The 26,764-nt window shown below is 39.2% G+C and overlaps 2 protein-coding genes and 1 pseudogene across 14 annotated transcripts in view; 2 read left to right on the plus strand and 1 right to left on the minus strand.

Moving 5' to 3' along the window:
- The window catches only part of SNX14 (sorting nexin 14), a gene marked incomplete at its 5' end in the record, with an annotated part of 52,611 nt that extends 45,955 nt beyond the window's left edge, over positions 1–6,656 (plus strand). For 9 of the 12 annotated variants that reach the window (XM_084228048.1, XM_084228052.1, XM_084228054.1 and 6 more), the window contains 6 exons: positions 751–874; positions 1,139–1,303; positions 1,464–1,559; positions 4,650–4,741; positions 5,488–5,544; positions 6,452–6,656. In XM_084228048.1, the coding sequence (XP_084084174.1) occupies positions 751–874; positions 1,139–1,303; positions 1,464–1,559; positions 4,650–4,741; positions 5,488–5,544; positions 6,452–6,490 (573 nt within the window). In that variant the 3' untranslated portion in view covers positions 6,491–6,656. The remainder of the gene's footprint in view (positions 1–750; positions 875–1,138; positions 1,304–1,463; positions 1,560–4,649; positions 4,742–5,487; positions 5,545–6,451) is intronic. The other 3 variants (XM_084228050.1, XM_084228051.1, XM_084228056.1) reach the window with 2 other exon arrangements.
- An 8,627-nt stretch (positions 6,657–15,283) lies between these two features.
- NT5E (5'-nucleotidase ecto) overlaps positions 15,284–26,764 on the minus strand; it is a gene marked incomplete at both ends in the record, with an annotated part of 47,854 nt that continues 36,373 nt past the window's right edge. The window contains 6 exons of the mRNA XM_084258596.1: positions 15,284–15,447; positions 17,715–17,915; positions 19,188–19,337; positions 20,278–20,383; positions 23,363–23,517; positions 24,426–24,623. Coding sequence (XP_084114722.1) covers positions 15,284–15,447; positions 17,715–17,915; positions 19,188–19,337; positions 20,278–20,383; positions 23,363–23,517; positions 24,426–24,623 — 974 coding nt within the window. The remainder of the gene's footprint in view (positions 15,448–17,714; positions 17,916–19,187; positions 19,338–20,277; positions 20,384–23,362; positions 23,518–24,425; positions 24,624–26,764) is intronic.
- Positions 16,948–17,203, plus strand: LOC311167790 (small ribosomal subunit protein eS27-like; annotated as a pseudogene). Its single transcript has one exon. The product of its transcript is annotated as a small ribosomal subunit protein eS27-like (transcript).

The following is a 26,764-nucleotide window of genomic DNA, read 5'->3' on the forward strand; positions in this document are numbered from 1 at the left end:
TTTTTTCATATTCTTAGAGTAAGAAAGTATAAATAAGTTTTGTTTCAAGCTAAATACTAACAGCCCATTAATTAGTGACTTACAATTTTTAAGTCATGTATTAGCTATCTTTAATATATTTACACACCTTTATTTATTCCTTTACTCCTTTGGGTGTAAGATAAACAAAAAAAGGAGGAGTTCTTTAGGGATGATGAATTATCTGTTGTGTTTAAAATGAATACAGACTGGGCCTCCCCGGTGGCGCAGTAGTTGAGCGCTGGATTGTGAAGCTGCCCGCGGCCTCTGCAGCGCCGGTTCAATCCCCGGCTACTCCCCAGCCACCGGAGGAGGGTCCCACATGGTGCGCAGACCTCTCCTGCTGCCCTTTGCTTCCCTCAGAAGTGTACTTCGGTCCTTCTGCCTGTTCTGTTCCCTGCTCTGGCTCTGGTGAATTCTCTCACCCTCCTGCGCTTCTGACTGTACCCAGTGCTTGCATAAATAAATAAAAATAAACCTTTTAAAAAAAAAAACCCAAATATCGTTAAAAAAATAAATAAATAAAATGAATACAGACTTATAAGTATTATTTTGGGTGGAGCATGTATTTTTTATTTACCTTTGAGTATAAATGTAGAAACAGAGCTTACCTTATATGACACTGTTTTGACTAGAAAAAGTTTGAATGCATTTGTTCTGTGTCATTTTAACCTTACAAGTATTATCAGCTGATATAATAAACTATATATCTCTTTATTATTTAAACTCTAGCTTTTCAATGATCTGTTTAAGAATAATGCAAATCGTGCTGAGAATGCAGAGAGAAAGCAAAATCAGAATTACTTTATGGAGGTGATGACTGTAGAAGGAGTCTATGATTACCTGATGTACCTGGGTAAGATCTAAGTGGTACTCTTAAAACTTGTTTTTCATTCATCTATCATATTTCTTCTGTGATACAAATGGATGCTTTTGAATATTGCCCTGTCATTTTTTTAATTGAAATTGCTGCTTTTATATAAGTTGAGTGCTGTTATTCTAAAGATATTGGCTACTGGTGTTTACAAATAAAATACTGACCATTTGTGTCTTTTATATTGAAAAATGTTCAAAAGATCTACTTACTTAGCAATAAAGTATTCCATATGATTCTTTTTAGGGCGGGTGGTTTTTCAAGTTCCTGACTGGCTTCATCATCTCTTAATGGGAGCTCGAATTCTCTTTAAAAATACTCTGGAAATGTATACTGAGTACAATCATCAGCATAAACTAGAACAGCTATTTCAGGAGCACCGTTTAGTGTCACTCATAACACTTCTTAGAGGTTTGTATTATACATATATTTTATGTTTTTATGGACTGTTAAGATTGTAATTCTCAAAGAGTGATGTCTTGTTTTTCTTAAGTTTATTACTATTTCTTCTGTGAGGAACACTGTGTGTATAACAGGTAGAAATTTCAGCATTTTTTTGGTCTCTTTTCAGATGCGGTATTCTGTGAAAACACTGAACCTCGTTCTCTCCAAGATAAGCAAAAACGAGCAAAACGGACTTTCGAAGAAATGATGAATTACATGCCAGGTATAATATTTGAGAAGTAGTTTAATATAGACTAGCATTCCTTTTAGGTCATAATGTATAATTATTGAGGGTAGTTTTTACTGTTATTTTCTTCATTTTAGAATTAACTATAAGGACCTATTAAACTTAACTCAGTAATAAAATTTGATTTTTATGATGTTAGCCTAAAACCTTTAAGGTAAGACCATTTCTACTTACACAATAGCCAGAGTCTTTCAATAATAACTTATACTCAGACTAATCAAAGTTCCATGTTAGCGGGATATTTGAATTCCCACTGTCACCTTAAGAAAAGCTGTAGTAGTGTGCATAACTAAAAGACTAGAATTCATTCATTCATTTTAAATTATTGAGGACCTCCCATGTACTAGGTGCTGGACAGTATGCAAGGGGTATAAAAAGTGTGCTAGGCAGTACTAGGCAGGATACAGGCATATAAAAAGTGTACATGGGTTTCAGGAAGACAGAGATACAGACAAAACATATATATAATAATAGAGAAATGTTCAAGTATTTTAAAGAAGGATGATGATCACTTCTGGAAAGAAGATCAACTTGGACCGCTAAGTAAATGGCAGTAATATTGATAGAAGGAAAAAATTCGAAGGGTCAAAAGTGGAGGATACTTAGGTTAGGACATTTTGATGGTGAAGTACCGATTTAATTATTCAGAAGAAATTTCTGTAAGCATTTAGGCATCTAGGTTTGAAAATTAGAGGAATGATGGTGCAGGAGAGAGATGTGGGAGTCATGTATGAGTGGATAATAGTGCTTTGGAAAAAAATAGAGAATTCAATAAAGGCACGTTTGGAAAAATTAGTCTCAGAATAATCCTGCTGTTTTGTGTGAAGACAGTTAAATCTGTCATCTGAATGTAAAGTGAACAAAAATCTATCCTGGAGTAGGTCTTCTGTTATAAATGATGAAGTAATTTCTTACTTATTTTGTATTTCAGTGACCATTAGAATTCATAGTTTTAGCAGCCTTAGTTTTTCAAGAACAATGTGGAAAGTCAATGAATATAATAATTTGATATTTTGCTGAGGCAAAAGTTTAAATCACACCTACTTCAAGACTTCTGTTTGGGAAGGAGTGATTTAGCTAGTGAGTAAGCTTAGCATGGCTTTCTGTTCTCATTTCTTAGTGACTCATGAAGGACTCCTGAAGCATAACTTGTTATGCTTCACATGTATTAATTGGGAAACTATATGTAGTGTTGGTGAATTAAAGGATTTGCAAAGATCCACATTGAGCCACGTATTTTGAAAATATCAGAATCTACTGTGCTTATTGTAAATTGAATTTGACCTTTGCCTCTTAGACTTAGATATATACTTCATAGAACCAAACGTGAAGTAAGGATTTTCCTTAACTAGCAATCAGGACTTCTTTATGACTGGAAGGTAAAGAACAAATATTTGAGCACCTTATTAAGAATTTTCCTTTCCTGCTTGTGGGAAAACATTCAGTGGCAGTTTTAATAAGGACTAACTTTTTAGTAATAGGCATGCAAACAAGACTCTGAAGTTTTTGAATCCTATATTAGTGTTTAAACATTTCCTAAAAGGATTGTTGCTTAAGATGACTAATAATACTTATCCAAAAAGCACAGAAATAAATTAAAGTAGTCCTATGTTAAAAAATTATAATGGTATGGTAAAGGATGGACTTGAAATCTTATCGGTAACCTTAGTGTAGTGTGTATACATGTTGATTTCTTAACAATGAGCACTTAAGACTTACATAATGTTATGATGCAGTGTTACTTAAAAAAAAAAGATAATTCAAAAAATTGATGGGAAAATATTACTGACATGTGAAATTCAGAATTCTGAGCATATCTGGATAATGTTATCGCTGCCTCAGAAAATGAGAAAAAACAAGTTAAATACTGTGTGACCCACAGTAGCCAAGGAATGTGCAGCCAGTCATGTCCCCCCAGTGGCCAGAAGAGCAGAGTCTCGTGAGCAAACTACAGCGATGGGGCTAAGTGCTGTGTCCTCAGAGCCACATGATGCATGAAAAAAAATTCATTTTCAGAGAGGATTTTGACATTGAGAAATACTCTGCAAAAAATTGAGATTTTAACATTTTACATCACTGTAAATCACCTGTTATGAAAAGTATTTTGTTCCTTTTATATCATTATTTCCTTTTGATACATTAGAGTTATCATGCATGCAAGTTAAGGAGAATTTCATACCACTGAACTTTCACAGATTTGCTGGAATTTTTTTTAAAGATTTATTTATTTATGCATACAAGAGCTGGGGTGCTGGCCAGAGATGTTGGGGTTGAGAGGATTCACCAGAGACAGAGTGGGGAGCAGAACTGGTGAATCAACTGAAATACACTGCTGAGGGAAGGAGTGGGCGAGACAGGAGAAGTCTGCTGCGCTATGTGTATCACCTTTCTGGCCAGGGATTGAAGTCGTGCTGTAGCGGTTGCAGATAGCTTCATAGTGCTGAGACTCAACCCCTTGCGCCACCGGGGAGGCTGATTTGCTGGAATTTTTAATGGCATTTACACAAAGTATGAGATCTCATAAGATAAACGAGGTTAATTATAAAACAAGTATATTTTTAATAAATAATAATTTAATGAATCTAAAAATTAAACTTCTTTTTGATCTTAAGATATCAAAACATTATGAAAATGTATAGAATATAAAGTAGAAGCCATACTCTTTCTACTGTGGAGGAGTAGCATGCCTTAATGTGAATCTCACATTTTTCTATGCATTTCTATACATATGTACAGGTGATTTTCAGTTTTTATTTTGTTTTATCCTGAATGGATCATATCTGTTTTCCAGCTGTCTTTTATTACTTAATAGTATAAGCCAATTTCTTTACTGCAGCATTTCTCAGAGCTTGCAGTATGTTTTGAGCATTGTGATTCTCCAGAAGGCTATATAAAACTGCATTTCTCAACTTGACCAAAAATTTCTTTTTTCTTGGGGCCTCTAGCAGAAACATTGCTTTTGTAAATGCTGATTTACAATTTTTGCACAATATCTGCAAAGCAGGGTAGAAGTTTTCCTTTATGGTAAATCACGTTATAAAATTGTTTCACATATGACTTATTTAGATCTTATAGTCAAGCTTATTGGTGAAGAAGCCAAGTATGAAGGCATCAGACTTCTATTTGATGGCTTACAGCAACCAGTTCTCAACAAGCAGGTAAAATCCATTAAAGCAGGTTGACTAGTGTTGGCTAGTTTCAGTGAATGGCACAGTAGGGTGTCTGGTATATTATTAATTTGAAATGACACTTTATTAAATCATTGCAATGTAATTCAAACATTCAGATAGAAAAAAATTTATTTATATTACTTTTTTTGCTGATTACCTTTTTTGTTTATAACATGAATTGTTTTGACTTGAAATACATTATATTTGTTGTGGAACATTTGGAAAATGCAGAAAATTCATGAAGTAAAGTACAAATTTTAAAAAATTTAGAATTCCAGTATTCATATTATGTAGAATGACTGGTTAATATTTTTATGTTTATAGGCTATACATGTTTTGTTGACATCTTAATATAGTTGCAATTTTGTGTCCTTATTTAAAATTTTTGTTACATTTATAATATTTAACATAAAATGAATTATGCAACCTCATAACATTATGTCTACATATGAACATTTATGTGCCTAACACTCATCTTAAGAACAGAATGTTGAGCAACTCTCCTGCCTGCAGGTGTCTCTTTCTTCTTTTTTAATAAACCTGTTCCTTTAAAATGAGAGAGAGAGAGAAAAAAAAGAGCAGAATGATGATACCTTGATGCTACTTTTGTGTTGTTTTTATTATCAGTTCTGTTCCCTACCTTTCCATTTAGAGGTTACCATAGTCCTGAGCTTTTGTGTTTCATTTTTATGGTTTTTCATCTAATGCCTTAAAAAAAATTTTTGGTGTTTTAGCTGACTTATGTCTTATTGGACATTGTGATACAAGAACTGTTTCCTGAGCTAAATAAGGTAACTGAAAAGCAGCAATTTTATTCTTTGTTATTTTAGTGGCATGCTGACATTTATTTTAATTAGAGACACAAAAAATTTAAGAAAACCTTTCTTTCTGTGATCCTTTTAAAAATGAACAACCTTAACAAGTGACTGTTTATATTTTCTTTATTTAACATACTCAAACAGAGTGGTTTTTTGGGGGTAGGAATGAATAGCTTCTGCCATGACTTCATTTCTTCATAATTACAAGTAGGTAGGGACATTATACTTTATAAGTCTTTCTTGAGGAAAATGTGAGTTTTAAATTCTACCACAAGAACCTGTCATCTCTAACATTGAATGCTGTGTACATTACATTTCAATATTTTTGAAGCACTTCAGTTTATATGAGTCCATGAGCACAGAAAGAATTGAAATTAGAGGATGGATATGTTATTATTATATTGAATCTTGAGGATTTTAAATTTTTAATAAAGATTTAAGTCATTTTTCACTGTTTTTGTTTTTTGACTAATGACTTTGGTCAGAGGAAATCACTACTCTTCAAGACTGCATTGTAATAATAAAATGTCAGTTTTGTAGTGTGAGGAAACTAGATTGGGACTATTTACCTATTAAATGCTTTTAAGTTATAGTAATACAAATGTGTATTAAAACAGGATGAACCCAGATATTTTATGTTCAATTTACATGGGAATCAGTACCAGAAAATTTCAGTTCTCTCAGATTGTAAGATCTGTCGCTATACCTTGCCATTTTCTTATCTCTAAAACATAAATGTATCTGTAGCATATGCCAGTTAATTTCTTTGGTTATATAGATACATATATGTTTTAGGTTAGAATTTTAGTGAACTGTAAGGCAATTCACAAATGAGCTCTGTTTTTTGGTCCTCTGTTAAATAGATTTATTTTTACTATAGGTACAAAAGGAAGTTACCTCTGTGACGTCCTGGATGTAAACATTGGATTTGGGAGAGAATAACCAGTTGAAATTTCTGCTGTATTTAATGGATATGTACTTTTTTCCCTTTTACTTTTGTATATTCTTGTATATATCATGTAATTTAGTTTCAGGAATTTTGATTTTTTTTTGTTTTAATAAAGACTTATACAAACTTAACAATGATTAAAAGTGCTTGGGTATTATAGCTTTTCATTTTACACCTGTTATCTATATCATACATAGCTTATTGCTTTTTTCTCCTCAATAGTTAATTCATAATCTCCTTTGCATTGTATCATTTTGAAAATAGTTATGTTTAATGTGGAAAAACAGGGAGATGTGATTTGCTTGCTTATTTGAAGTAAATACATTTTAGTAGATTTACTTTACTTTCCTTTTTTCCTCATTTTCTTTTTTTTTTTTTTTTGAGCTTTTTTTTTTTTTTCAATTTTTGCATAGAAGAGCTGAGTGTAGGCCAGAGATGTGGGGTAAGGGGGGTAAGAGGATTCACCAGAGACAAAGTGGGAACAGAACAGGCAGACTGACTGAAGTACACTGCTGAGGGGAGCAGCGGGCAAGTCAGGAGAGGTCTGCTGCACCATGTGGGTAGCTCCCTGGCCGGGGATCGAACTTATGGTGCAGTGGCTGCAGACAGCTTTATAGGTCATATCTCAACTCCTTGCGCCACCAGGGAGGCCCTTATGAGTTATTCTTAACAAATGAGGGATTTCCTCCTACTTTTGTTGAATGACTGCCAGATTATACAGTCATACCTTTTGGGTGTAAAAGTGATTGTGTGGTTGTGAACCATACTCCATTGAATCTTCATGTGTAATTATATTCCAAAGGCTAATTTAGTTAAGTAGATTTTTGGTTTATGTAGTCTGTTGTCTCTCCAAATGAAAAATAAGGAATTAACTATATTTCTTGAGAAAAGTTAATTAAAAGGTAGTTTTTATGGATTCATTGTTTAGAATTCTATTTATAGTTCCTTGTATGATATGCTTTTCTCCTTGAAACAAATTTATATTCTAAGATTGAACATTTTGTTTTTGGTTATTGGGTGTAACTTTGATTTAGAATATATTTATTTCAACCCGTATTAGACCCTAAGCAGGGTAATGTGGGGGCCTTAAATATGGCTTTGAAAACTAACCCATTTTATTATACTGATTACTTATTTTTTATCAAGGTTTTAAAAAATGATTAAGTATTAATTTTTGAAAAGGTTTTGTCAGTTCTATTATATATTTTTAAATGTTTAAAAGTTAGAGAAAATGTACACATTTCTATGAATCAGTGGTTTAATACAAAATAAACATTTGCCAATTTCTCAGGGATAGTTGGAAAATTAATCAGGCTAACTCTTCACAGTTAAATCCATGGCATTTTGAGCATTATACTTTAAAATGACATGGTCAACTGGAAAAATAAAATATTTCACTACATTTTTAATGCCATCCTCACCTACTCTCATTCTGTGTATTTAGATAAGAAAAAAATTAATTATAGGTGTATCAGTCTTCTCAAACTGTCATAAAATACCACAGACTGGATTAAACAACAGAAATTTATTTCTCACAGTTCTGAAGGCTAAAAGTATAACATCAAAGTGCTTGCAAGTGAGGCTTCATTCTGAGGAAGATTCCCTTGGTTTGCAGATGGCTGCCTTTTCACTGTGTGCTGACTTGACCTCTGTGTGCAGGTGTGTGGGAAGAAAGATCTCATATAGGCCACTGTTCCTGGAAGATTAGGATCCTCTCCCCCATGACCTCATTTAGTCTTATTTCCTAGAGGCCCCATCTCTAAATATAGTCACACCTGAGGTTTAGGGTTTTAACAGATGAGTTTTAGGAGAACACAATTCAACCCATAGCAACTGGTGAGCACTGTTTAAAGAAAATGTGATGTATAAAAATCTACATGTATAAAATTCATCTTTGACATAAAAGAGAAAAGAACCAGATGCAATCTTTGTTGGTCAGCCATTTAATATACATCAACACATTTCACCATCCGTGAGATGGTGTTATTCTTATTTTTATAAGTAACTATTGAAAGTGGTGAAGTTAGAATTCATACAAATTTATCTCTTGTCTTTGTGTTCTTGTCAATGTGGCAGCATGAAGGGGCCTCTTATTTCCAAAAGCAGTCAGTCTGGATCCCTTTAAAAAGTAGGTTTCCAAATAAAAAAAATTTTATTTGCACATTCCTGTCTGTTCATTTTTATGTGTTTCCTCTTGTGCATGGCCTTCACATTTTGTAGTGTTTTTATTCTGGTTATGGGAGACAAAATGAATAAATAGATGAGAAGACACTCTGAAATTTATTATTTAATGTATATTTATGAAATTGTGCTCTTCCCTCCCCTGTTCGACCCTTCCCCCTCCATCTCCCCTGCAGAATGTCTCTGCTTTATATTTGCCTGTTGATCTGGGTTTTTATTTATTGTCGTTATTTTTTTTTTCTGCTCCCTTATTTGGTTCCCCTTATTTGGTGAAACCATCTGATATTTTTCTTTTTTTCCTTTTGACTTAGTTCACTGAGCATAATCACTTCTAGCTCCATCCATGTTGCTTCAAATGGCATGAGTTTATCTTTTTTGATTTCTGAATAGTAGTCCATTATGTATATATACCACATCTTCTTGATCCAGTCATTTATTTTTGGGCATTTGGGTTGTTTCTATATCTTAACTATTATCAATAGTGCTGCTATAAACATAGGGATGCAGGTATCCTTTTTGAATTAATGTTTTTGTGTCCTTTGGGTAGATTTGTAAGAGTGGAATTGCTGGACCAGATGGTAACTCCATTGTTAGTAGTAGTTTGAGGAACCTCCAGACAGCTTTCTATAGAGGCTGGACCAGTTTGCATTCCCACCAGCAGTGCAGGAGAGTTCCTTTTTCTCGACATCCTCGCCAACATTTGTTGTTGCCAGTTTTTTTTTGTTTTTGTTTTTGTTTTTTAATATGTGCCATTCTCACTGGTGTAAGGTGGTATCTCATTGTGGTTTTGATTTGCACTTCCCTGATTATAAGTGATGTTCATATACCTGTTGATTATTTGCATGTCCTCTTTGGGGAAGTGTTGTATTAGCTCTTCTGCCCATTTTTTGACTGGATTACTTTGTTTTTGTTGAATCATGTGAGTTCTTTGTATATCTTTGTGATTAGTCCCTTATCAGTTGTATGGAGTACAAAATTTTCTTCCAGTCAGTAAGGTATCTCTTTGTTTTGGTTAATGCCTCTTTTGCTATATAGAAACTTTTTAGTTTGACATAATCCCAGCTGTTCATCTTTTCCTTCACTTTCTTTGCTTTGGGGATGAGTCTTTGAAGATATTACTAAGATGTATGTCATGTAGTGTTTTACCTATATTTTCTTATATATATTTTATGGTTCCAGGTCTTATGTTCAGTTCTTTTATCCATTTTGAGTTGGTTTTGTGTATGGTGTGAGGTAGTAGTCTAGTTTCATTCTTTTGCATGTGGTGGTAGTTTTCCCAGCACCATTTATTGAACACACTGTCCTTGTTCAATTGCATATTCTTTGCTTCTCTGTGAAAAATTAGTTGTTCATATATGTGTGGCTTTATTTTTGGGTCTATTCAATTCCATTGGTCTGTGTGTCTTTTTTTGTTCCAGCCATAATTATTATGGCTTTGTAGTATAGTGTAAAGTCTGGGAGTATTGATACCTTTATTCTCCTCCTTTATGGTCAGGAGAGCTTTGGCTATTTGAGGTTTCTTGTGGCTCTATATGAATTTCATCAGTATTTGTTCTGTGTCTTTGGAAAATGTCATTGAGATTTTTATCAGGATTGCATTGAATCTGTAAATTGCCCTTGATAGGAAGGTCATTTTAATAATATTAATTCTTCCAATCCACAAACAGGGTATGTCTTTCTATTTCTTTGTGTCTTCTATTTCTTTTAACAGAAATTTTTATAATTTTTATAAAATTATAATTTTCTTTGTATAGGTCACTCACATCCGTGGCTAAGTTTATTTCCAGGTATTTGATTTTTTTTTTAATTTCAGTTGTAAATGGGATGGTCTTAACTGCTTCCTCTTTATATTGATTGTTTGCATATAGGAAGGCTACTGATTTTTGGCTGTTGATTTTTGTCACCTGCTACTTTACTAAACTGCTTTATTGTTTTAATTAGTTTTTCCATGGAATTTTTAGGGTTCTCTGTATTATCATATCATATGCAAATAATGATAGTTTTATTTCTTTCCCTATTTGGATTCCTTGTATGTCATTCTCTTGCCTAATTGCTCTGGCTAGGACTTCCAGTATTAAATAGAAAAACGGTCATGAGAGTAGACATCATTGTCTTGTTCCATGTCTTAAAGGAAAGGCGTCAGTTTTTCACCATTAAGAATGATGTTAGCTGTGGGTTTGTCATATATGGCTTTTATTGTGTTAAAGTATGTTTTTATACCAAGTATTTTGAGGGTCTTTATCATAAATGGATGTTGAACTTTATCAAATGCTTTCTCAATATCTATTGATATGATCATATAGTTTTTACTTTTCTTTCCATTGATGTGTGGGAGAGATCCTATATGTTTAAAACAATAATATAATTTAAACCAATGTTATCTCAATAAAAATTTTCTTTTTCCACTTATTTTGGATAAACTTTTTAAGTTCTCTGACATTTTTTATTTTTACTCATTAAATTATCTCACATAATTATTTGACATTTAAAATTATAGATAAGTGTCTATATTGACCTGGTTATTAAGAAAATAAATGTTCAACACTGAATTTCCTATACTATTGATACCTGGGAGATTATTAGGATGCTATAAGGAAGCAGGGGATGAATGTTGGGTAAGCAAAATATGACAAGTGTTTCCCATGCCCAGTTCATTTTTTCTCAGAGTAGCACACCAGCCATCATTTCCTTGGTTGGCCTTTAAGTGAGCTATTTTATAAAGTTGTGGCCAGCCTTAATGCATTTCAAAGTAAAATATAAATGACTTACCAAATATCTGTTATTCTGAATTATTTATGCCACCACTTCTTTGTGTTTGTACAAACTAGATCTGATCATAGAACATGACTTTATTGAATCATTAGACAAAACTTTGACACTACATTTATTAACCAGTACTTCTCCAGCATCAATCTTATTTACTATTGTGCAGGTCCTATGGAAGATAGACGTAAGGGTAAGATGTGATTATTGCTTTCTTAGATGTTTAGAATCAAAAACAGGAAACAATACAATAAATAATATAAAATAAAGTTAGTAACATAAAAGTGCATAATAAAAATTATGTCTTAAGTACATGGAGGTAGCATGGTTGAAAGCATAACTTGTGGTAATGGGAGAGGAGCTAGGTGCAGTGTGTAATCTAAATCTTGAAAGGATATATATATATAAATATATATAAATATAAATAAATATAAATATATATATATATATATATATGGGAGAGCTACAGAGACCACACCTGAAGGAAAAAATCATATATATATATATATATATATATATATATTATCTGGGAAAGATACATTGGGGGTGTGGCAACTAGTTGATCTATGTCCAAGCTATCTTAATCTAAATTACAGTTTTTAGGGGGAGAGGGGAGAGCACAATGGCTATGGTGGAAGACTATGGTGCTTTGGTGGTGGGAGAGCTATAGAGACCACACTTGAGGGAAAAAATCCTATATTGTCAAAATATTAATGACCATATAAAGCAATGGTACTTCATTAATTAAAAAAGTAAATAAAAAATTACAAAATTCATTTGTTTCAATGGGTCTACCAGTTTTCTTTTGTGCTGTATCCAGATCTGACCCCTGGCCCATGGTCCTGCAGGATAGCCATGCGGCGTTGGTGCTACAGTGTAGCTATTTGTATACTACATTCAGCTCAATTAGTAATTTAATTAGTTACATATATTTTTCTTTATAAAACAATGTCAAGGGCCTCCCCGGTGGCGCAGCGGTTGAGCGCTGGGTTGCGAAGCTGCCCGCAGCCTCTGTGGCGCCGGTTCGATCCCTGGCTGCTCCCTGGCCACCGGAGGAGGGTCCCACATGGCGCGCAGACCTCTCCTGCCGCCCGCTGCTCCCCTCAGCAGTGTACTTCGGTCCTTCTGCCTGCTCTGCTTCCCGCTCTGGCTCTGGTGAATTCTCTCACCCTCCCGCGCTTCTGACTGTACCCAGTGCATGTATAAACAAAACAAACAAACAAACAAATAAAGAAAGAAAGAAAACATGCCTCTATATAAAAAAAAAAAAATAAAACAATGTCAAAATACCTGAGGGATTGATTACTCTTTGTTGCAGACTACTGAAGGCAGCTTTCCCACCAAAATGGATTTAATACGTCTGGTTGACCTAGGTTTACCAGCTGGTCTGTTGTGTCATCAGTATGCTTGAGGAAGATTCTTAGGTGCACAAGCAGTTGAGATAAATTAAAATCCCTAACACAGACTAACTTGGATATTTTAAGTTTTAGAAGTTTAGTATAGGCCACAAAATTGTGTCAACATTTAATTCTGCATGTGCAAACCAGAAAATTTAGTAGTCCTACTTAAAACAGCCTTTATTTTTTTCTCCTCTTTAAAAATTGCATGCATTTTATGGGGGATGTGTGTGAAAAGGGGAATAGGGAGGATTATGTGATGATGAGGGGTTTACAATCAGAAAATGATACCAGTGATGAAATGTGGGTTTTCCTTCAGTCATAAGGTCTTGGATACATACAGGTGTTTGCTTGAGAAAAGAAATAAACACCAGAAATAAGGAGTGTAATTTCAATTTTATTGTTTGGAATCTACAATTGGAAAAGTGGTTTGCTGTTATTTCTTAATACCACATTATACAAAACATGCATACATATTTAGGGTACTTTAAAAAAGTTCCTGAAAAATTTATACTCATATAGAATTTTTATTATCCCAGGATAAAAAATATATCCTAAGTGCATCTTTCTCTAATTTCCTTTTAAAATCTTATTGACATTTGTTTACTTATAGGTATTCTGAATATGCATAGAATGAAGGCCTTATTTTGCTGCAACAACTTTTATTAAAAGATTATGAAATTTAAAAGTATATTTTATATTAAAGATACTTAGTATTTGTAAACATTGAGACAAACATACCCCCTTTGCTCAACTATTTTTAAGGTAAAGGCTCCCATTGATTTCTTGAGTCATTCCTGCTCAGCAGATTCATATGCTTACCAATTTAAGCAAATATTTGTTCTTTGAGTATAAATTATTTCATCAGTCTGATATTTCTTGAACACCTACGCAGGTACCCATTCCTAGTGAGTTCTTTGCCCTTGAGAATGACTGAGTGATTATTCAGATTTGGAGGCAGAGCTGACTTCAATCATGTCTCCCTTCTAGATTTCCCAAAGTGTGGTGGTGGTGATGGATGCAATGTGCATGTGTGTGTGTCTGTGTGTGTGTCTGTGTGTGTTGGTGAGGGTATATGGGGAGTGTGTGACTAAAATAAATACAGTGCTAGCATGTGGCTAGGGAGGGACCTATGTAGGTTTAGAATTGCACCTTGTCATAGAAACTCATGACATCTTCACATTAGGAAGAAAGAAGGAACAACATAGAAGTAGAACTGAAGGAATCTCTTAAAATTATTTAGTTTTTGCATAGAAGAATTGGGGTGCAGGCCAGAGGTGTGGGTATTGAGAGGACTCACCAGAGACAGAGTGGGGAGCAGAACAGGTGGACTGACTGAAAACATTGCTGAGGGGAGCAGTGAGTGACACAGGAGAGGTCTGTGCCATGTGGGCAGCTCCGTGGCCAGGCATGGAACTCAGGCCACAGCAGTGATAATGCTGAGACTTAACCCATAGGCCACCAGGGAGGCCCCTCGAAATTATTAATGGCTAATACCATGCATCCATCACTGTGCTGCTACTCCTTAGCAAATAGTTATTTTACAAATCTAAATGCCCTTTAACTCCTTTATATAATGTAAATCAGACCAGGATGTCCTATTCTTTCCTTTGACTGTTGTTTGCAGCCTTAGTCTTTTCCATTATCTGCTGTACCATTCATTTGTTTCCTGATTCATCAAAGGCATACGGTGACACGAGAGAAAGTTTAGTGTATTAAAATCACTATAACAGTAGGAGCTAAAAAGGAAAAAAAAATATATATATATACATACATACCAGAAATAAAGCAGAGACTTGTCATCCATGAATTAGGAGCCATTGATAGTTTGGTGCGTCATTAAATAATCATTCCAAACATCAACTGGATATAGTCGAAAGAGTGCTGGATTCCAGGTCAGGAGACTTAGGTACAGGTCTTAGGCCTGTCACTTTTAGCTATATGGCCTTGAGCAAGTCTACTCTTTTTGAACTTCAGTTCCCTCATCTGACAAATGGGAAATACACCTGTCTTGCCTACCAAAGTTATGGGCATCAAACAAGATAATGTGCTTAAAACTCTCTTGTAAATGATAAAACTCTATGTAAATATAAATTGGTGGTGGATGAGAAGGGATCTAAAGAGAAAAATAATTTCTATGGTTTAAAATTATTAATAAAGTTTTTATTAAAATGTACACATGTAAACGAAAGATGGCTGGCCCTCTTCTTGGAGGGGGGATCATTTTAATTTCTTTTCCTGTACGTTCACTAAGTTGCTGATCCTGGGAGATTATTTCAGTGTCTTCATTTACAAACATCTAAGCGCAGCTTCTAGGAGCTGAGGATGGTCTGCGCCATCACATAGTCAGTTCCTAAAAGGCAGACTTAAATCTCACTTGCAAAATGCAGTCCCACAGATTAATGGCAAGGAGAAGTTTTGGCTACAGGTATAAAACAATGCTCACTACCAAAAATGAAAGAAATATTAGAGAGAGGTTTCCATGGCAATGACTTCCTGCAGAAAACTTGATCCGACCTTCAACTGCTGGATAAACGACTTTCATTTTTGAGATGTATCCAGAAACCACACTGATATCTTGATCACCTAGAAAAATACATACACTATTTTAACTGTAGAAAAAGTAATTATTAATGAACAGTAAGAGGGGAGAGACCAAGTCAATGTATTTCTCTAAGGTCCTTTGCAATTGTATGAGTGAAGATACTCCCCTCATAAGCAGGAATAATGTGTCACAGAGGGTAAGACTAGCGGTGATCCTAAGCACAAAGAATTAGATTGCTTTTTCATATTCTAGTTGTGAAGTGTGCCTGTTGGCCCACATTGGACGTCACTGGGAGGAACAGAGTGATCTCAGTTCTGAGATGACTCAAGAAAGAGGTCATTGATATTACAGCTCTGAACGAGGAGCCTAGGGAACTGGATCAATTAGTTGAGACCTAAAAATGGTTTCCTGTTGCTTGCCTGGTATTTCCACATGACTGATGGTGAGACAATGGAGGCTTCATTTCCAAAAGAGGAGCGATAACTACTAATTGTCTATAACTACAACAAACCCACAGGGACCTGACAGAATTTTATTTAAAAAAAAAATCTCACTGCAGTAGTTCTTGCCTCTGAGTGTACATTAAAATCACTGAAAGTGACTTTTGTGCCAACACATTTGTATTAGAATCTCTTAAAAGTTGGGGCCCACTCATGTATTTAATTTAAAATGCTTCCCAAGTGATTCTACTATGTAGCCAGGTTGAGAACTCTTAGGCCCAAGGCTTCCTCCATTTTCTGTATGAGCTGCTTCTCTCCAACACCCATTAGCCTGAGCTTGGGTGCTGCACAGCCATCAGCCCCTTTGCCCTGTCTCCTATCATGCAATGGACAGAAGTAGTCAGCACCTGTCCTCCTGGAAAAATCTGTCTCCTTTGCCCTGGCTCTGCTCTCCACGCTCCTGGAAAAAAGCAGCTAAAACGAGAGGCCACCGTGATCAGGCTGAGGAGGAACCTGTATGCACTCTCTCCTGTTTATGCAGAGAAGTGGTGCCTGTCTAGTAAGCACGCTGGTTTCTAGAGCCCTGGAGAAGAGGGAGGTGTAGTGTGTTCTGTCAGTGAATTTTATGCACATTTAGGTGGTTCTCAATCCAGTTTTTAAATGTGAGGCTTGGGTATAATGACCCTTACCACTGCTGAAACTATTGACTGTGATCAAGTATGGTGGTTCCTATAAATTTTTTACAGCCAGGGATTATGCTAAGTGAAATAAGTTAGGAGCTAAATATTGAGTGCTTTCATTTATATGTGGAATATAGAGAAACCAAATAAGGGGCCAGACAATGACAAACCGTGAAAGTTGGCCATAGATCTGAGGCAGCCAGGAGGGGTTGGGGAAAGGGGTGAAGCTGGGGCGGGGAGGAAGAATATAGGAACTATGGTGATGGACTCTGGGTGCTTTGGTGCTAGGAGAACTACAGTGACTGCACCTGAGGGGAGAAATCATATAGTGTCCAAAAATTAGCAATGATGGAAGGAAAAAGGTATTTCATTTAAAAATAAATTTAGAGCTTTCTGGCAGTGACGGCCTCCCCACGAGAACATGCCTCTCGCGAAGGATCTCCTTCATCCCTCTCCATAAGAAAAGAGGAGACACAAGAAGAAGCGCCTGGTGCAAAGCCCCAATTCCTATTTCACGGATGTGAAATGCCCAGGATGCTATAAAATCACCACCGTCTTTAAAGCCATGCACAAATGGCAGTATTGTTTGTGTTGGCTGCTCCACTGTCCTCTGCCAGCCTATAGGAGGAGTAGCAAGGCTTACAGAAGGACGCTCCTTCAGACGGAAGCAGCACTAAAAGCACCCTGAATCCAGATGAATGAGAAATCATCCTAGTAAACAAGTTTTGAATAAAAAATAAAAATAATTTATAAATGAAAAAAATTGTTACACCAAGTAAAAAAATAGTTTGTCTTATCAACTCACTGTGCTGAAGGGGGAGGGCATATCCCACACACTCCTAGCTGACCTAGTTACACTAAAAGCTTCTTCAAGAAAATTTAGATCATTTAATATGGTGGTTTTCATGTCCAGTCTAAGAGGTGTGATTTTTCTGTAGGTGCAAAATTCTATTTCATGACTTAAGTAACTGTATATATATGTACTTAAAAGAGTTTCAAATTTGATCCAAAAATGTTTCTTCCTCGGACTTGGATGGCCGGCGCTGTGTGTTGGAGGGAGTCAGCCACACAGGGGCTGTAGTGGGTTCTGGCTTTGCCCTCCTGACACCACAAGTAGCTCCCCTCTTCTGCCCACTTCTGTCGACCTCAAGTACCTTTGGGTCAGGGAGAAGAGAGAATTGCGCTCACCAGAGTCATGCTTTATTACTTCATCTTTTATCATCTTGAATCCATCTCCACCATTGGCGAGGAAACTTGGGAGGATCACCTTATACAACTTATGCATCTCAAGAGGCTCGTACTTGGGCACTCGACACTGGGTGCAAAGTACATCTAATTTGACCACTCTGTCCCCAGGATTTCGGGAAAGATCATAAACCACGTGAATTCCTAGAATAGAAATGAATTCATATGTTTTCACTGGAACCGAAGTGAAAATTTCTGTTTTCTTAAAAAGGGATTTGGGCCCAAATCTGGAATTGGAGCACTGGGCTTGGTTTTTGTTTAGTTCAAGCTTGAATAAAATTTCCTCAAGAGAATAGAGGTGCATTGCAGCTAACCCCCTCTTGATTTAGGTTTATCCTTGAGTTCCTCTGGGAGGTCTGAGAACCACCAGGAAGAAAACTGGCTCTGGCGCCAAATGGGCTAGGAGTGACTCTGTAGGGATTAACCACAACTTTTAAAAATCTTGAACAAATTGGACCAGCAACTTGGTTCAGTGACTTTGGAAAATGAGAAATAGAGAGACACAGAACTCTTGTTAAAATTGTGAAGACTACTAAATGGTAGTGATCTGGGTCTGTGTCACTTTGACAAAACACAGCTACCCGGCACTGTTAGGACATCAAGCCCTATGGATCCTTCAAAGTATTCTTGGAAAAAGTGTAAAATGTCTGCGTTTACCCTACAGGCAGCAGACTGGGGCTCCTCTTCTGTGACCCCTCAATCTCAACGGTGGAGTGTTCTGTAGAGGGAGGGCTCAGCAAGGCGATGCTGCCCATCAGTGGGGCTGTGGTCTGAAGTCAAAAGGTGTGGCCGTATGCGGTGTCAAAGTAAAATAAGATTCTACATTAAGGGCTAGGTTGCTGTACACTGGAGTTAATCATTGCCAAAAGTGTTCTGGAAGTCTTTGTGACTTGGGACGCACATATTTTCATTTAATTTTTCACTGCAACCCAGGTTTTCTCACTGAGCTCAGAGAGGTGGAAGATGTGCCCTAGGTCACAACGGAACCAGAACCAGGTGCTCCTGGCACCTACAAGGCAGGCTACCCCGCGCAGAAATCATCTTTTGTTAATACTGCTTGGACACTTTGTTCTTTTGAACCTCTGCCTGCTTCCAGGCAATTATGAATAGAATTTTTTTTTTACAAAGAATATTGAATGTTTAAACAATTAAGATTTAAACAGAAATGAGATGAAATCTCAAGGCAGTTGACTTGCATAGAATTTGGAGTTCAGCTCCAGAGAGAATCCATTTGCAGTCCAAACCAGACTCAGCAAGTATTGCTGTTTGCCAGAGCCTGGGGCTTTGACCTGACCTCAGCCCAGAGGTGTGGTTGAAAGGTTATGCATTGTGTTAGGTGGGAGAAAAGTCAAGCCAGCCTGGCCACAGAGTGGGAGACCTTAGCCTACGAGCAGGAAACCCTGGATGGTGACTTACCGCCCACCTGCAGGAACTCTCCGCTGGACTGGCCGTATCGGTACACGCTGTGCTCAAAGGCCTTCTTCAGGGTGGAGCCTTTTAACTGGACCAGGTCAAAGGTGCCTCCAAAGGGTAGCACAGCAGCCAGGTTCTCCCACGTAATTGTGCCTGAGGGTAGTCACAGGTGAGGCAAGAAGGAAAAGAGTTGAGAACAAGCTTGCCCCAGAGCAGTTTCCCTTAGGATGGGAGGAGAGGGGCGGGAGACACAGGGGCTTGGGGGACTATTAGGGCAGCATCAGCTGTGTTATGGGGTTTCTGATACCCAGGAGGGAATGGATTCAAGAAGTCTCTACCAATGGACAGGCTGGTGGGAACTTATAAAAGGCTGTAGTTCCAAATCAGGGTTCTCTGGCTTGGATCTCCTGGCCCGAGGCTGGATCTCCAGTGGGTGCCACTATGAGATGAGCCTGGGCTTATATGCTAAGACTGGGGCTTTGGTGTGAATGTGGTGTAGTAGTGCACATTTGAAGAGGTGTGAATTTTTACTTCTGAGTCATACAGTGTTGTAGATCAATTTGCTTCAATAAAAAAATAATATGTGACAAAACCAGAACGGGGAGAAAAAAAAAAAAAGAGACTGGATTTGCCAGTATACCACGGAGGACGACAAGAAAGCTTGGTTGTCTACTTGGTGTGTTTTAGCGTATGATATAAGTCTGGGATATCTGCGAATGCACTAAAATAATTTAATCCACGAGCTTGCTTTTCCACGAGGAGATTTCCAGTACAGTATTGTCTTTCTCTTTCCAGAGATCAACGTGGAGGCTGTCGATATTTTGCATAAATCAGCACCAATCAGTTTGTAGTTCTGTGAGTTAGAAGTTTAGATCAGGCTTAGGCCCCACTAACCCTAGCTGTGGCCTCTGTGTGCAAACACGTAAGAGAATATACCCCAGTATGTGTGTGCCCTTGGGGGTGGACACTGACAGCAGTTAGCCCAAACTGAAAGAATTGGCATGATGGTGTGTGGCTGGCCGAGGAGATGAGCTAAGGAGACTTGTCAGAGGGGGCCAGGCTGAGCTTGGGACCCCAGCCCCTGGCAGCCCACCGTTGTTGTGTTCGTCAATGGGAGACCGAATGGAGCCTCCATTTAAAATGCACATGGACACGTGGTTCCAGACCAGTTCATCTGGGTGTCTAAGGTTGTTGTTAATCTGCAATGAGAGAGTGCAAATTTATATTAGTTATGCTGGGTCTTCTTCCTTCATAGCAGTTTCAGGAAGTTGGCTAGTTCTACTGAGGAAAGAGCTGTTTTCCCCTGCTCCTGTTTTCCTAGAAATTTCTCAAGAAAACCCTTGAACAAAATGGGGTTTTACTGCACAGGTACGCTTGTATTCAGATTTTTTTTTAACCCCTCCTCCTCCTCCTGCTGCTGAGCCTACTCAATATGAAGATGATGAGAAGGAAGACAATTATGATGATCCAGTTATGATGTTTTTAGTAACATTTTCTTTTCTCTGTTCTTTACTTTGTTCTAGGGTACAGTAACATACTAAATGTGTGTTAACTGTTTATGTTATGGGTGTGGCTTCTGGCAACATCATGCTATTAGTTATTAAGTTTGGGGGAAGTCGGGCCTCCCTGGTAGCGCAAGGGGTTACGACACAACTTATGTAGCAATCCGCAGCCACTGCAGCACAGGTTCGATCCCTGGCCAGGGAGCAACCCACATGGCACAGAAGACCTCTCCTGATAACGCCTGCTGCTCCCCTCAGCAGCGTATTTCAGTGAGTCTGCCTGTTCTGCTCCCCACTCTGTCTCTGGTGAATCCTCTCACCCCCCTCCACACCTCTGGCCTGTACCCAAGTTCTTGTATGCTTAAATAAATAAATCTTTTAAAAAAAAGTTTTGGGGAAGTCAAAATTTATACAAGGATTTTTGATTACACGGATTGGTGGGTGGCTGTCCTTTATTCCTAATGCCAGCATTGTTCAAGGGTCAGCTGCAACTAGAACTAGTTTTATGCTATGAGTAGCAAAGATCATGACTGTGACCAGTCCTCTGTCAGATTCTTAGAAGCTAGTAGCTCTTAGCTTCCTCTCTTAAGACCCTGTGCTCCCAGAGTAGTGGGCTCTGGTGTCAGCAGGGTCCTGCCGTGGGGTCTGACCTGCCCTGCGGTGCTACTGCTCCTCCACCACCTCCCCTCAGGTAGCCTGAAAGCCTTTCAACTCCAGACCTCAGGCCAACAAGAATCCGGCCTCCACATCTAGGTCCCCAACCAATTTCCATGTTGGCAATTTTGAGAGGCAGTTTTCTAAAACTGAGGAGCATCAAGTATGCTTACAAATACATATTTAGTTACAAGAAATAAAACAAATACTTTCCATGTGGAAAAAAGAAAGTGCAAAAGCATGTCTTTTATACTTGTCCAGTCTCTTAACAAAGAGTTAAGGACCTCTAGCAATCTGGAGTGTTTCTTTCCAAACCTTTCTCTAAACACTTACATACTGGTTTCTCTTTAGCAACTTATCTCACTGGCTGCAGGATGCCCAGGAGGCAAGCTTGGCCTGGCCTTAGAAAGTATGTAAGTTGTGGCTGTATCCCTGGTTCCAAGCTGAGCAGCAAGAAATGGTCCCCTGTGTGTGGGCTTTGAGGCTGTGGGAGAGACGAGACTGATGGTGACAGAATTGGCTCATCATGGACCCGTGCCCTGTCCATGGGCAACCAAATGGCACCTCCACTTAAAATGCACATGGATATATGTTTCCAGGACCACAGCCACTCCCTTTGCAGACAAGTGGGCACAGAAGCACTTTTCATGGGTGATCTTGCTCCACCATGGGTCCTCCTGTTTTCATAATAACTGTATGTTGTCATTCCTTGCTTGGGGAGGAGATTTTAGCCACACACGTCTGGAGCTAAGAACACAGGTCAGTGCAGAAGAGTCTGGCCTAGGCAGATGTGTTTTATGGACTGTGTCTATCTCTTTGGAGTAGCAGAGTTTGTGTATTCACATCATTTTATAAAAGGAAGCAACATCCACATTTCAGGCAGCTAAGATAAACATCTTAAAGGCTTCTGTCTTGTAAAGCAATCAAGTGATTGCCAGCTGACCTAGTTCGGACCCGATCCTAAGGCACTCAGTGTGAATCCATGTCCAGATTTTGTGTGGATATGGATTTTTAAAAAAATTGATTTTTTAACTGAGGTAATATTGGGGTGTCTCCATTGGGTATTGCCACCATAGACCACCCACCACAAACTCACCCATATCCCACCACCATAGAACATTGTGCTTCTTTCCTTCTTTGTTCTCCACCTCCCCCATTGTCTCCCCTCTGATGGTGTCTCTGTTGGTCTGAATCAGCTATCAAGGGTTAGTTTTTCAGCTTGTCTTCGTCTATCTAGTTACTTTATATTGTACACATTAGCAACGCCATTAAGTATTTATCTTTCTCCTTCTGACTTATTTCACTTAGCATTATGCTTTCAGACGCCATCTATGTTGGCACAAATGGCACGAGTTTATATTTTTGATTTCTGAGTAGTATTCCCTTGCGAATATAGACCCCATCTTCTTGATCCACTTATCTGTTCTGGGGCACTTAGGTTGTTTCCTGAGTTTAGCTATAGTCAGTAGTGCTGCAATAAACATGGGAGTGCAGGTTTCCTTTCAAACTAGTGTCCTTAAAATTTTTTTTGATAGATGCCTAGGATTAGAATTACTGGGTTGGATGGTAGCTCCATTTTTTTTTTTTTAAAGATTTTGTTTATTTATTTATACAAGCACTGGGTACAGTCAGAAGCGCGGGAGGGTGAGAGGATTCCCCAGAGCCAGAGCGGGGAGCAGAGCAGGCAGAAGGACCGAAGTACACTGCTGAGGGGAGCAGCGGGCGGCAGGAGAGGTCTGCACACCATGTGGGACCCTCCTCCGGTGGCCGGGGAGCAGCTGGGGATTGAACTGGTGCTGCAGAGGCTGCGGGCAGCTTCACAACCCAGCGCTCAACTGCTGCGCCACTGGGGAGGCCTGGTAGATCCATTTTTAATGTTTTGAGACACCCCCATACTGCTTTCTATAATGGGTATGGATTTTTTAAAGATCGTCAATTCTGTAGCTACCAGTTCACCCCTCTTTGCACCCTCCCTGGCCGCCCATCCCGGCAGAGGCCCTCCATCCCCAGTGGGCTGCTCACCATGGCATCACAAATCAGGTTGCCCATGTTGCATTCTGTGAAGCGGCAGGATTGAGTGGTGCCATCCAGATAGACGATTGTTTTCCCCAATTCCTGGGTGGAATAATTATCTAATTTTATCCTCCATTTGTTAATTTCTGCTTTTATGGTGGGATCTAGTTGAAAGGGGGGAAAAAAGCTTGCTATTGAAGCAGATATCACAATGCTCCTTCTCCTTTGGAGAAGGCATCAGGCATCATTTAGCTTAGTATACGTTTCTTTGCCATATTTCTGTACAAGTTGGTTTTGATTGTGAAATTTCTTTAGGAACCTCTATTTTGTTTCCCAGTAATAAAACCCAGAATGGCTCTTAATTTAAAAATTTGTTCCGAGGAGCCTAACACCAACTAATTACAATCTTGTGAGTGCCACCTGGGATGTGCTAGTGGTGGTGACTGGGAGGCCAGGGCCGGCATAAAGGGCCAACTCAAGTCTCTGGGCCTCCTTCCAGCTGCGCAGAAGCCTGTTTTGTGACCACAGGCTCTCAGGGCAGATGGCACCTCACCACCCATCTCCCCTCACCCCTGATGGTAAACAGGAAAAGGGCAGGTGGAAGCAGCATAAGAGATGTTCATGTTCATTTTTACTCTGAACCCAGACAAGAGTAAGACAGGCTTTCCCTCACTTGATAAATAAACAAACCCTCGAGACCAGGTGGCTTGCCCCAGGCATGACTGCTCCTGGTGGGGGGAGGGCAGGGGTGCGCCTTGCTCTGCCCAATCTGAACCCCTAGCTTCAGTATCGGTGCTCCTCTGTCATGAGCTGAGTGTGGCTTTCCCAGGCTGGGGTCAAGCTTGAAAAAGAGCAAGAAGCCACGACACAGTGTTCGATGCTGAGAGAACTTGGAGAAGGCAATTGGAATTGGGTGTATTTTTAAATCTCTGTATCCACGAAGAGGGTGGATTCAAGGAAGAAGGTAAAATTCTTCAAAAGTATTACAGTCTTATCCTGAAACAGGAACCAGATCAAGCCACAATAAAAATTCCAGAATGAGGTGATGGAACATTCCCCAAATTTCACATACCTTCAGGAATGCTGCTGTTGAGAAGAATGGGATTTCCATGTGAAGTGACGACATTTCCCTTGTCATCAAACTCAACCTTCAAGTAGCCGAGATACTTGCCAAAGGCATAGGCCTGGACCACGGGAACCTTCCTTCCATCATCAGAGGTGACTATGAATGGATAGTTCCCAACAGGCACCTCTTTGGAAGGTGGAGTGCCTAAAATGAGAGGGCCAAAGCTGATCAAATCAGCCCTTGTACGCGGCTGGCTGTGGTCCAGCAGGCTGCTGGCCAGATGACAGTGAATTTTAAATTGATGATTTGCCAGCTGCCGCTTTACATAGCCCGTCTTTCAGGCCTTGCTGGGGCATCTGCCTCTGTTTCTGAATGTCCTTCTGGCATGTGAATCCTTCCGTTCTCGACTCCACGGGCCTTTACGAGGCTCTTCCTAAGTTCAGGGCACCGTGCCTGGTGCTGAGGGAGATGCAGATGCACTACTGCTAAGACCCCCTACCTTCATCCTGGCCTCTCTCAGCAGCCAGATGGGCTAGCCAAGCCACAGCATTTCAGTTCCCACACCTGTAAAATGGGTGAAATCACAATGCCTATCTCACAGGGCTGCCACATTCCCTATATAGAGGCTGGTGCATGGTAGATACTCAGTACATGTGTATTTCTTTCTTGTAGGAGGTGATGGTGACCTCAGACACACAGTCCAAAGCTTAAACTCTATAGATGAAGAGAAGCAGAAATCGCAGGGCGTGGACTTTCCTGGTGGCCTAGGGGTTAAATCTCAGGCTGTCACCACGGCAGTCTGAGTTCGATCCCTGGCCAGGAAGCTAACCCACATGGTGTAGCAGACCTCTCCTATCTCGCCCGCTGCTCCACTCAGCAGTGTATTTCTGCCTGTTCTGCTCCCCACTCTGTCTCTGGTGAATCCTCTCACCCTCTGCACCTCTGGTCTATAACCCAGTTCTTCTATGCATAAATAAATCTTTGAAAAAAAAATGACAGACTGTCCTTAGGTGTGCTAAATTCTGCATCCCCACAGGTGCCTTGCAGAAGTCACATGCACTCCAGAGTCAGAAGAACCTTCCCCATGTGAGGTTTGGCTGATGTGGGCAGGATGTGTGCAGATCACACATTCGACCTCATAAGGGGAAATTTCTGCTGACTCTGTCTCAAAGGAGGCCATCAAAGGGGGCCATTGGGGAGAGTGTGGGACCTGCTTATGACCCAGGGGCTGGAGGCCCAACCCTGCCTCCTGGATGTGGGTCCACATGAGGACAGAGAGCACAATCCCATGGAGCTCAGAGCCCTGGCTTCTCATCCCTTGACACTTTCCAGTTCTGAAATTGTACCTCCTTCAGACGACTTAGGTTGAGTGAGGTTCATATCTCAGTGGTTCATATCTCAGCTCCATGGAGACAATGACATAGTTTGAAATGTTTTAAATGAAGGACTATAGAACAATGTCTATAGTCCCTCCAAGATAGGTCCTATTATACTCTCCAAGACAGGTCCTATTATCACCCCCACTTTACAGAGGAGAAGACTAATTGTCACAGAAGGTATGTGAAGGACAGCAGGCTTGGGGCACGGTAACTTAGACTCTCCGCCTCCCGAGCACAGCCTCGTGTGGTTCTCACAAAATCTGAAGGAGCTGGCTGCCAGTGGTCACATAGCAATTCAAATGCAAGCCCAGGGACGGCACCTTTATGCCCCCAAGTTGTTTCTGGGCTTCTCTTTTTGCTTATGACAAACTGGAGTGAATGTTATGAAGACCCTATTTCTGCCATGCTTTTCTCCCTGTTTCAGCTCAACCACAGAACAGAAATGCTGCAAATACCCACGCAGGAAACACCTGTTGCCAACCTTAACTTTTAATTTTACTGTTCCTTCTGGAAAAATAAAAAAATCTTGGAACTTTATTTTCACAAAAGCACCCAACTGAGAGCCAGCGGGCAGACCTGTCCCATCTCCTTTGCAGTGTACAGCCTCAAGGGCCACCGGCAGATATTGGCTGGGACAATCATAGATGATCTGATACACCGTGAGAGGAAGGCTAACACTCTCATCCTCCTCCTAATGTTCTTGCTTTCCTTTGAGAAAGCCTTGAATCTGGGCTTTCCTTTAGAGGGTCAAAGAGTACGCAGTCCCCTCCCACCTCAGCTACAGACCGGTGGGGAAGATGAACCCCTCTTTTGAGCCCGAGATACTGGGGAAGGTGCAGTTTCCACTACTTCCACAAGGTGGCGCAGGACACTCCATCCAGGACTAAGGCAAATTAATCTACTTCAGAAATGGCCAGCCTGGCTGTTTCCTGGCAACCCTCGAGGAGGGCAAACCTGCCTTTTTAG

This window comes from Talpa europaea (assembly GCF_964194135.1).
Source record: "Talpa europaea genome assembly, chromosome: 2".
Classification (NCBI taxonomy): Eukaryota; Metazoa; Chordata; class Mammalia; order Eulipotyphla; family Talpidae; genus Talpa; species Talpa europaea.